Source organism: Rhinoraja longicauda, chromosome 23 (genome assembly GCF_053455715.1).
Source record: "Rhinoraja longicauda isolate Sanriku21f chromosome 23, sRhiLon1.1, whole genome shotgun sequence".
In the NCBI taxonomy this organism is placed as follows: Eukaryota; Metazoa; Chordata; class Chondrichthyes; order Rajiformes; family Arhynchobatidae; genus Rhinoraja; species Rhinoraja longicauda.
This window is the reverse complement of record NC_135975.1, coordinates 7,786,540-7,798,908: the sequence shown is the minus strand read 5'-3', so window position 1 is coordinate 7,798,908 and position 12,369 is coordinate 7,786,540. Positions and strand designations below refer to the sequence as shown.

General features: G+C 38.2%; 1 protein-coding gene across 2 annotated transcripts in view; it reads right to left on the bottom strand.

Annotated features, from left to right (window-relative positions):
- The window catches only part of exoc4 (exocyst complex component 4), a 348,017-nt gene that overhangs the window by 114,483 nt on the left and 221,165 nt on the right, over window positions 1–12,369 (bottom strand). Inside the window, exon 11 of one of the 2 annotated variants that reach the window (XM_078419532.1) lies at window positions 8,161–8,278. The exons of the other annotated variant lie outside the window; for it this stretch is intronic. Coding sequence (XP_078275658.1) covers window positions 8,222–8,278 — 57 coding nt within the window. The 3' untranslated portion in view covers window positions 8,161–8,221. Of the gene's footprint in view, window positions 1–8,160; window positions 8,279–12,369 lie in introns of those variants that run through there. 2 annotated transcript variants of the gene reach the window in all.

Here is a 12,369-nt window from a genome sequence, read left to right as displayed (position 1 = left end):
ACGATTTTTGGGTTTAAAAACACGAAAAACGGACGCAAGAAAGGAAGAAGAAGAGTCAAGCAAGTCAGGAGGGACGCAAGGCAAGCAAGTCGGACGGCACGGAGAACGGAGACTCACCGAGAAGAACGGAAGGAAGAAACTCACGGAACAAGCACGACCCTCACGGAAAACAGCGGAGAAGCAGCCCGAACAGCCAGTAACCCCAGTAATAGCCCCATGGTGAGCATGTACCCCGATCCTGCACATCCTGGACATAGTTTCAGTGAGGAGGGGAGGGTGGCTTAATTAACGTGGGTGAATAAGTAAAGATGTGTTGGCCAATTTTGCGATGTGTCGTACGTTCCCCATCTTACAATCCAGTATATGTCTTGTAGAACTGTGCGTTTATAATTCAGAGTCAAAAGTATTCATGTATATGTCTTGTAGAACTGTGCGTTTTATGATTCAGAGTCAAAAGTATTCATGTAATTCGGTATGTGTCTTATAGATATGTCTTATGGAACTGTGAAGAGCATTCATGTACAATAGTCCCGAGTGCTCAATAAAAGCCTTTTCCGTTTAAACCCTGGTCTTCAAATCTGGTCTGGTTGAATTTTTCTGCACTATCAACGCTCCTGCATCTAAGTCCAGTGTCTAGAACCGTAGGGGGTGAGTGGGTCGAACCACTCACGGGGAACCAGTGTGCGCGGCCTGGTCAAGGGATCAGAGCAAGGCACGGGGACCTTAGGTCGGGCGAAAGCTCGGCGCAGAAACCCCTTACACAGGTCAGGCAGCATCTCGGGAGAGAAGGAATGGGTGACGTTTCGGGTCGAGACCCTTCTTCAAACTCAAGGTATGTTTACAGGACCTTGTCTCTCCTGTCCCTTTTTATAACTGAAACATTCCATCCCAGCACCATCCTGGATCTTTGTGAATCTCCTCTGCATCCTCTCCAGCGCTAACCCATCCTTCCTATCGTGTGATTACCAGACTATTTTGTTTAGGAAGGAACTGCAAACCGAAGATAGACACAAAAAGCTGGAGTAACTCAGTGGGACAGGCAGCATCTCTGGACAGAAGGAATGGGTGACGATTTGGGTCAAGACCCTTCTTCAGACCCAGAATATTATATTACATACCCACCCCACTGTTATTTTCAAACATGTTCAGTACATAGAATGGGCCACAAGAGTGAAAAGTTCCTCATTTTTGCTTTCTTTCACAGGGGAGAAGGTCACAGAATACATCATTTCCACCACTGACTCTTCACACTGACCTGACAAACCCGATGCCAAGCAGAATCATTTTGCAATAGAAAGCACCGATGCAGAGCCGTACAGCTATGCTTTGTTGGTTGCACGACAGCATAAAAGATTATGAAGACAGAAAGTCATTCAAAGATCAAAATGCAGCCAAATGCCATTTTACATATGAATTTTAATTCTTCACACAAGTAAATTCAAAATTAACCACGTTTCTTGTACCTCCCATATGTTGTTCATTCAAAGCCGATGTTTCCACTTAAGCAAACTAAAAGATCCCCGGTTGGAGGTATTTGATTATCGAGCTATTTAAAACAATGTCAGACAAACCAGATGAAAATAAGCATCACTGACATTTTCTGCTGAAAGGAAAACATCTATCAGTTTAGATCACTATTGCTGAAACCATTATCCACACCTTTATTATCTCCAGAGTCAACTACTCCAAAGTACAGACATATCATGCCCCTCACCATCATAGATGTTTATTACTGTGAAATGCAAGTGTGAAGTTCATGGTGTCATGATTAACCTGGGGACAATGTCATGTATTAACCATATTTCCCCAATTCTCCTGGATTAAGTATGTTATACATTACTCCTTCATGCCAAGTACCAGAACACCCCAATACAATACATACACCCTACATAAATTCTCAAGTCAGTTACATCTCCATTTAAAACTGAGGTGAGAAGGAACTTTTTCACCCAGAGCGTTGCGAATTTGTGGAATTCTCTGCCACAGAGGGCAGTGGAGGCCAAATCACTGGATGGATTTAAGAGAGAGTTAGATAGAGCTCTAGGGGCTAATGGAATCAAGGGATATGGGGAGAAGGCAGGCACGGGTTACTGATTGTGGATGATCAGCCATGATCACAACGAATGGCAGTGCTAGCTCGAAGGGCTGAATGGCCTCCTCCTGCACCTATTTTCTATGTTTCCATGTCAATTGTATCATGTCACGAGCGTTTAATTTGTCAAATGCACTAGGAACAGAAAAATGAAATTACTTGCTGCAGCTTTTTAATTTTTTTTTATTTTTGAAAAGCATATGTACAAATCGAAATTAAAAAAAAACACATTTGTTACAAAGTTCTTACATAGCTTCAATTTTAAAATTTTTGAAGAGAGAAAGTAAAAATAAAAATATAAAACTATAAACTTGGGAAGAGAGAGTAAGAGGGTTAAAAAAAAAAAAAAAAAAAAGGATCTAACAATAAAAATTAACGGGAGTAGATCCGGGAGACAAAAACCACAGCTGTACATCCAACCCCCAACTCAAGTTTCAACTTTTTATTTTAATTTTTTTTAAATTTTTTTTTTTATTTTAGTCCTGTGCCAAACCCATTTACTTTTCTAAAAATTCAATAAATGGAGACCATATTTTTAAAAATAACTCAGGTTTGTCGATTAAGGCAAACCTTATTTTTTCCAAATGCAGGGTCTCTGTCATTTCCATAGTCCACATTTTAATTGTGGGGGTTATTGGTTTTTTCCAAAATTTAAGTATTAGTTTTTTCGCAGTTATTAGACTGTAATCAAGAAAATGTACCTGACTTACTGTAAAATTTGTAGTATGTTCTGATAATCCTAATATAATTAATTTTGGGTCCATATCTAATTTTTTATTAATAACTTTAGAAACTATTTTAAAAATCTCCAACCAGAAGTTTTGCATTTTTATACAAGTTACGAAAATATGAGTTAAATTAGCTTCTTGAAATTGACATTTATCACACATAGGAGATACTAGGAAAAATCCTATTTAATTTCGTCTTCGAATAATGTAATCTATGTATTATTTTAAATTGTATTAAGGAATGTCTAGTATTCAATGAACATTGATGTATATGTTGTAAACTTTCATCCCATATATCTTGCATTATAAATTGATTCAATTCGTCCTCCCATGCTCGTCTATAAGATTCTGATGACGGAATGTCAATGTCAAGGAGAATATTGTAAATAAAAGATATTAATTTATTTGAGTTATAATGTCGATTCAGGCATACATCAAGTGTTTCTGGACCTCTAAACTTATATTCTTGCATATGTGATTTTACATAATCTCTAAGTTGTAAATATCTACAATAATTATTAACATGTAATCCGTACTTCTGCTGTAACTCCTGAAACGAAAGAAAAGTTCCCTTATGATAAAGATCTCCCACCCTTTTGATTCCATAACTTTTCCATTGAGCAAAGCCTCTATCTAAGACAGACGGTTTAAAAGAAGGAATATTCGCAATAGAAAGGAAAACAGATAATTTACTCAATTTTAACGTAAGCTTTAATTGTTTCCAGGTACGGATAACACTATGTATAATGGGATTACCTCCATATGTTTTTTTATTTAAATTTATTGGAGCTAAGAGGATCGCACCAATATCGAATGGTAAGCAATCCTCTTTCTCCATCTTTAACCAATCCGGTTGTTGATCAGAATCATCCAACCAGCAGGTTATATTTTTAATATTAACCGCCCAATAATAAAATAAAAAGTTAGGTAAAGCAATTCCTCCATTAATTTTAGACTTACATAAGTGTCTTTTATTTATTCTATGAGTCTTGTAGTCCCAAATAAAATTAGTAACAATTGAATCAATTTTAAAAAAAAACTTTTTTGGAAGGTAGATCGGAATTGCTTGAAATAAGTATAGTAGCTGTGGAAGAAAGATCATCTTTATAGCATTACTACGACCAACTAATGATATAGGAAGTGTTTTCCAAAATTGGATATTTCTGTGTAATTTAGCAAGTAAAGGAGGAAAATTTGATTTAAATAAAGAAGTATATTTCCTAGTCACGTAAATTCCAAGATATTTAAACTTTTCATAGGCAATTTTAAAAGGAAATTGTTGAAGTATGGCCGGATTATGCTCCATTATTGGCATAATTTCACTTTTATACCAGTTAATTCTATAACCTGAAAATGAACCAAATTGAGTTATGAGATTTAATAAATTCGGAATGCTAATTTCTGGCTTTGTAATATATATTAATACATCATCCGCATATAAAGAAATGTTATTGGTTGTATGTTTAGTGTTGTAGCCATAAATATCTGAATTTGATCTAATACTCTCAGCAAGTGGTTCTATAATAAGGGCAAATAAAAGTGGTGATAGTGGACATCCTTGTCTACAACCCCTAGCTAAATGAAATTTAGATGACAGCATTTGATTAGTTAATATTCTAGCTGTTGGGGATGTATATAAAAGTTTCACCCATGCACAAAAATTTTCACCTAGTTGAAATTTTTCCATCACTGAGAAAAGATAGGGCCATTCTACTTGATCAAATGCTTTTTCAGCATCTAGCGAGATGATTGCTAAATCTTCATTTAATAGTCTATTTGAATAAATTATATTAAACAAGCGTCTCAAGTTGAAAAATGAATATCGTTTGGCTATAAAGCCTGATTGATCGGGATGTATCAATTTGTCTATAACTAGACTTAATCTCTGAGCTAAGATTTTCGCTAATATCTTCTGATCAGTATTTAAAAGAGCTATCGCCCTATACGAACCAGGGTCTTCAGAATCCTTATCTTTTTTAGGAATGAGGATTATTGTTGATTCAGTCAGAGTTTGTGGCAATCTCTGTTGTTTAAAGGCGTGACTATATACAGTTTGCAAACGTGGAGAGATCAACCCACTGAATTTTTTATAAAATTCATTATTTAAGCCATCAGGGCCAGGAGTCTTCCCATTTTTCATGGATTTAATAGTCTCTTCAACGTCTTTCATAGTTATTTCTGCGCCCAGTAAATTTCTATCACTCACATTCAAACCAGGAAGGTTACATTCCTGCAAAAACTTTTGCATCTGCGCAGAAGTATCTGTTATTTTTGATGAATATAATGACTGATAAAATTGCAAAAATCTCTGATTAATATCCTTAGGTAGTTTAAGCAAATCTCCATTTTCTGATTTAATTTTATGAATTGTAGAATCATCTTCTAATTTATGGAGTTGACGTGCTAGCAATTTCTGTGGTTTATCTCCAAATTCAAAATGTTTTTGTTTAGTATATTGAAAAAGCCTTAAAATATGAGCTGAAAGGATATAATTTAACTTATATTTGAGAACTGCAATTTTATTATGTATTTCAATAGAGGGAGCGATGGCATTTGTTGTGTCTAACTGTCTTATCTGACTTTCCAGGTCATTCTGTTCAGCTCGGTTCTTCTTGTTTTGAGACGCTTGAAAAGCAATAATACATCCTCTCACAAACGCTTTAAATGTTTCCCAAAGCAGGGACGCAGGTGTTTCAGGAAGGTCATTTGCATTAAAAAAAATCTCAAATTGCGATTTAAGATAGTCATAACATGCTTTTTCATTTAAGATTTGCGGATTAAATCTCCAATTAGTCTGTTTCCCCGTTACTCCTTGGAGTTTTACCCTAAATGTTAAAGGGGCATGATCGGATATAATAATATTATGATATTTTGAATTATACGTATAAGGAATAAGCTTGGAGTCCACCAAGAAATAATCAATTCTTGAATAAGTTTTATGCACAGGTGAATAAAATGAATACTCTCGGCCTGAAGGATTATCAATCCTCCAAACATCTTTTATATTTGCATTATTTATATAAGAGTTTAATAATTCACACGACTTGGATTTTGTTTTCCTTTGAGTTGAAGATCTATCCAAATAAGGATCTAATGTACAATTTAAATCTCCTCCAATTATCAAGTTATATTGTCCAAATTCTGGAATGGTATTAAATATTTTTTTTAAAAATAACGGATTATCAAAATTTGGTGCGTAGACATTCACCAATATCAATTTTGTAGAATATAGTTCTCCCACTAATATAACATATCTACCTTCAGTGTCGACTATAGAGGAAGTATTTATAAATGGTATACCCTTACGAATTAAAATAGCAACACCTCTTGATTTAAAGGGAAACGATGAGTGAAATACTTTATCAATCCATTTGCCTTTCAGTCTATTATGTGCTACATTTTTTAGATGAGTTTCCTGAAGGAACATTGTCTGCATCAATAGATTTTAAATGTGAAAGTACTTTACCTCTTTTAATTGGTTCATTAACACCCTTGACATTCCAACTACAAAATGTAATACCTTTAACCCCTGTTTTCCTAATAGAATCTTGCATCTTAACCGATAAATGGTCTATAATAAAGCAAAAGGTCTGGCACCCGGACTAAAACATTTTTCTTGAATGAGGGGTGGATGATCTTTTGTACAGCGTAGAGTGCCTCCCGGAAATATCTCCCTAAAGTATATAATTTCTGAAAAATGACATGATAATAAAAGTTAAATCTAAAAAAAAAATCAATATATAAAAGGTTAAAAGAGTGCAGGAAAAAAGAAGAGACAACTAAAACTACAACTACAATTAGTGCAGTTAGTGTTAGCCACCCTAAGGTGGCAAAAAATCTAAGGACTTCCATGAGATGTAAAAGAAAATTAATACTAGCTCTTTTTTTTAACACAGTTATTTTTTTTTCTTTCCGGTTTTAAAATATATATATTTTTAGAAGCAAGGGGAAATAAACAGGGCAGGCCCAAAGGAATTTAATCCAAAATAGGCCAGTTTTCCCCCCTAGGGTGTATTAGTTAAATGTTAAAAGTAAAATTTACATGAGTCAAGTGTTACTTGAACTTCTTATTGGTAGTGATTAATAATATTTTTTTATTAATAGTAGTTAATAAAGATTAATAGTCATATAGCTTATTCACTGGTCTTGGAACTTTAAATTATAACGCCTTATAGCCCAATCAGTTCTCTGCCAGTGATTACAGCCGTGGAGTGGTATTCATCCCTTCAGCGAGTTTTCAATCTCTCGGGCGAATTCGAATGCTTTAATGTGATCAGTATAAAAGGTTTCTGTCTGCTTGTAGGTGACTCGCAGTTTGGCCGGGTACAACATTCCGAATCTGAGCGATGGGATCTTCCTCAGAATTGATCTTGTCTCATTAAAAAGTGCTCTTTTCTTAACCACCTCAGCAGGATAATCTCTAAAAATACGGATATTGTCGCCTTGGAATGATAAGTTTCTGTTGATAGCGATTCTTGACAGAATATCTTCTAAGACGTGAGAATAGTGTACCTTTAATATCAGGTGCCTTGGGGGAGCGCCAGCAGCTGGCCGAGCTCTCAGTGCTCTGTGGGCTCGATCCAGCAAAGGTTTTGTGTCCAGTTTCAAAACATCCCGTAGGAGTTCAGCAGTGAAATCACAGAGGTTTTTATCTTTCTCTTGGCCTTCTTTAACTCCAACAATCCTTAGGTTCTGACGTTTAGAGCGACCCTCTAAGTCAATGCATTTCTCGGTTACTTTCGCTAGTAGATCAGATAGGCGTTGAGTCTCCGTTAATACCCTTTTTGTTGTGTCAGCGCTTGTCTCAGCTAGAACTTCCAACTCGCGTATAGCCTCGTCATGTTGATGTACCGTAGTAGTAATATGCTCCAACTTACTGGTAAAGTCGGAATCCAGCTTTTGTAGTTTAGAGTTTACTTCCACCATATGTTCGTTCATACTATCACATATTTCTTTCTTCACTGATGATAACTTCTCACTGATGATAGTTGATATTTCTCCCTTCAATCCTTTCAACGATATTAATTCATCTTTCATTTCCTGAAAATCATCCTTCATACTTGAAAGCTCCTCACCAACTATGGTTCGAAATTCCTCCAATCCAATTTTTTTAGGCTGTGGCTTTCGGGACTGTTTGGGAATTTCTTCTTGAGTCGGCACTGGAATTGAGGCTGAGGCTGAGGCTGAGGCTGATGCTTCCATCTGTCCTGATTCCTCTTCCGGCAGCCTGGCCTTGCCAACTCGTTTTGCAGCAGTTTTTAACGGGGGAGTGCGACTTATCGACATATAAACGGTAGGAGTCACGGTCTAATGACTTCACTCACCCTTCGTTGAAAGTTATCGGCAAATTTCAGTGGATCCGTCCCGTTCTTTCCCCTTTAAGATCGGATTTTCTTCGGAGCTAGTTGACGCGTGGCTTTATCAGAGCATAGCGCCACCGGAAGTCCGCTTGCTGCAGCTTTTACAGGCACATTAATACAACAAAAATAAATACTCAATAGCCAATACAATAAATTAACAGTTATACTAGAAACCAGACCATAATAGTACATGCTGAAGTACATTGTGTGCCAACTTCACAAAGCAAACCATCAGGCTAAAATTTATAACTTTGCTGCTGGTTGAGGCCAATTAATATTCTCTGGCAATTAAGATGTCATTATTAAATTTTAAACACAAGCACTAGGAGCCAAAATGATTACAGAATACTCAGTGATCAAGTCTAGTTCTGCTGTCGTACAAAATCCATGGACGCTCATTGGGAGCAGAACATTAGATAACTGTAGCCATTTTAATCCTGTGAGCTGGGAAGCTATCCTGACACAAACTGGGGACCAAACATCTCATCCTAAGATGTGTTCACACATTGAACACTGACTTACTTGGGAAAATTCACTACGATTTTCACCCTTTTTGTTAATGATCAATTCCTGATAGGACCATTTCCTGCAGACACAAACAACCCTCCAGGTTCTTGACACGTGGCTATTTCTTTTGTGACAGCCCAGATAGTCAGTGAATATCACCAGCTCATATAAGGAGAAGAGCATCATCAAAATATGCCTTTAACCAAAATTCTGCAAGAGTCAGCAAACATCGAGGGTTGTTGTCTTGGCTGATGGGTCTATTTGTGAAAGAAAAGTAAGTGTGTGATTGAATCATGGATGATACTGGCAAGCCCCCATCCATCAATGAATTAGACAATTAATATGACAAGTAGCCGCTTATTCAGAATTGAAATAATTCATTATGATTACTGAACGATTTCCAGTCTTACAGCTGAACACAAATTACTATTCTCAAACCAAGAATATCTGTCACGGTATTAAAATCACAGACTCTGGTTTCAGAATGTCGTGGTGCGTAAATGTACTGCTTTGGAAGAAAGGAGGTTCCAGGTTTGGTGCCGATGAAAATTCTTACTATTTCAGTAGTAAGGTGTTAAATCTGACCTCAGCAGTTCTAGCTTGAAAAATAAAATGTCCAGGGCTTCTGTATATAGTTTAGTTTAAAGATACAACGCGGAAACAGGCCCTTCGGTCCACCGAGCTGGCACCAACCAGCGATCCCCACACACACTGGGGACAATTTACATTTTTTAAAGCCAATCAACCTACAAACTTGTACATATGTCCTTGGAGTGTGGGAGGAAACCGAACATCTTGGAGAAAACCCACGCTGGGGAGAACATACATACTCTGTACAGACAGAACCCACAGTTGGGATCGAACCCGGGTCTCTGGCGCTGAAAGCGCTGTAAGGCAGCAACTCTACTGCTGCGCCACCATGTCGTCTTGCCACCGGACTTGCAGTCCAATACTCCTGCTGGAATGTACATGAGTTTCTTCAGAGAAAACAACACCAAGCTGAGCTCTGACAACAGTACTGTCGAGATCGCTTGCCAGCACTCACTCATAAATTAACTCGTCCAGTTTAATCCGTGCCAATGAAATCACAAAGGGCTAATAAGGATCAGCACCCACACAAGGGCAGAGAACTTTTTCCCCGAGAAGAAAGAGACTGGAGATGCTGAAATCCAGAGCAAAAATCAATACTGCAGGAGGAACTCCGAGTCAGACAGCAGCCGTGGAAGGAAAGTAATAGATGATCAATCTTTGCCTCCACAGACTCTCCTGACCTGCAGATTTCCTCCAGGAGTTTGCTTTTACACTGTGTGGTTTCCTCAAATAAAAAAAAAGGCAACGATCATCTCCAGGCTTCTTGGGGAACACATTTAGGCAGGTTTTTGTGGCCTCAAAATGTGCAAGATTATAGCTATCTAATGCGCTCCATTGCTGGTATCCCATTATTGATATCTCGTGAGAAACTGCTATATCTTGTTATATGAAAAGATCACCAAACAATCAATATTTCTGTTCTGCTTTAAAAAAAATATTGTCATGTGTATATATTGATGCAGTGCACATTGCAAGCACGACATTGCTAAAACAATGTTATTGCAATGTATGTCACCACATGGTTGACTTCAAAAGTAATATCACTAGACCGTTGATTGAATGAATAAATGCAAAGAATGCAACAAGGTTGCTTCGCTTCGTTCGTGTGTCAGACGACATTCTGCCATCGCTTTGCCACGGCCAATGCCACATCTGTGCCTCTGTGGAGATTGTCCGCAGTGCATGCCTCTCTGTCGCAAGTCAGTAGGTGGGCCATTGTCTGTACCTCTCCACTGTTGCATTTGTCAGAGTCCGAGGTCCCACTTCTTCAGGTTGAGTCCGCAACGTCCTACTCCAGTGCGGAGACGGTTTAGGGCTTTCCAGGTAGTATAAGGCAGGCGGTGTCCTTGTGCCATCTGTTGTTTGGTTTTGGTACCTGGCACGGTTGGCTCTAGTTCCATGAAGCTGTTCCGACTCTTCAAGCGTTTCTTGGCATGTTGGTGATTGTGCAAGAGGTGACGGGGGTCTGTGTCCATATTGAAGCGTTCTACTGCAGCTGCCCGATCACGTCTTCGAGATGGTTCGTCGATGCCAGCCAGCTCATACAGATGTTCAACCTTTGTCGGCTTCAGGCATCCTGTGATTTTCCTGCAGGCAGTGTTCAATGCAGAGTCCACCTTGCGTGCATGTTTAGAATGGCTCCAGACAGCGCTTGCATATTCTGCCACCGAGAAACAAAGAGCCAGGGCTGCAGTGCGGATTGTTGTTGGATCACTTCCAAATGAGCTGTTTGCCAGTTTTTCGATGACATTGTTCCGGGTGTTGGCCTTTGCCTTGGTTTTCTCAACATGTTGGCAATATGATAACGTGCGATCAAGGACCACACCTAGGTACTTTGAGGCTTTGCAGTCCCAACAGGACATCGTTTCATCGCACCTGCAGTTGACGTTTCGCATACCGGTTCCGGAGGTGGACACCTGCGCTTTGCGTTTTTGTTGAGTTTGGACAAAGGCAATTCTGTTGGTAGTATGTTGTCATATTCTGCAGAGCAGCCTCTAGTACGGTCTCAATCTGGCTGAAGTCTGAGGATTGCGTTCCGATGCATAAGTCATCGGCATACAGAAATTACCTAGTTTTCGGGGTGATAGGTTCGTCAGTGGTGTATATATTGAAGAACGTTGGGGCAAGGACACTGCCCTGTGGTAGACCATTCTTTAAGCAGTTGCTTATTTGGAGTTTGTAGTTAAAACTCATGATTCAATCTGGGCATTTTGCAGCCTTTGGACTCAATATTGAATTAAAAAAATTCCAGGTAGCTTGAATTTGCCCATTATAACAAATCAGGTCATTTCTAACTTTCTCAAAGTTAAATCCATCAATATTATTAACTCAACCCTTCTCTCTCCATTTCATTGTCTATCCTACTGCCATTTCTTGCATTCTGCCTTTGATTTCAAGTTTAATCTATTGCTTGACCTGCATTTTACAACTTACATGTGTTCCTTTGTTTGCTTTCTCTCACTTTAACTGTCTTCATTCATCTGTTCACTTTGTGCAAACATATCAGAAATATTCCCTTTGTCCCATCCATCCCTCTGCTATCTCCCCTACCACGTTAAACTGAAGGGCTAACCCTGTTTCTCTTTTCATAGGTGCTGTCTGATCTAATCAAGTTAAGAGTCTTTAATTGCAATATGTACCAAAACAGAACAATGAAATCCCAATATGTGAGGAACTGAGAAACAAATGAACACATTCAAAATTGATCAACTTAGTTGCAATTAGAAAAAGATAAAAAGTCATACTAACGTCTGATACATTCTGAGGCATTTTTTCTGCGTGATGCCCAATGACATGCATCAAATCCAAATTGTGTGCTAATTTTAATGGAACTTCTACGAATTACTACAGAGGATAGAGCCCTACAGGAGTGAGGAGAATTGTTGGAGGAGCTCAGGTGGCAAACGAGATAAAAGTATCTGATTACATTATCATGTGACAAAGTCTTTCAATAGTTTCCTTGAAAGACAAGATCAATGCTCTTTGAAGAGCAGTTATTGTAAGTGCCCAGGTAAGTTTATTAACTTTTTCTCTCTTTCATTGTGCTCTTTTCGTTTAGTTGTTATGAACGCACAAAAATCAGATTTGATCT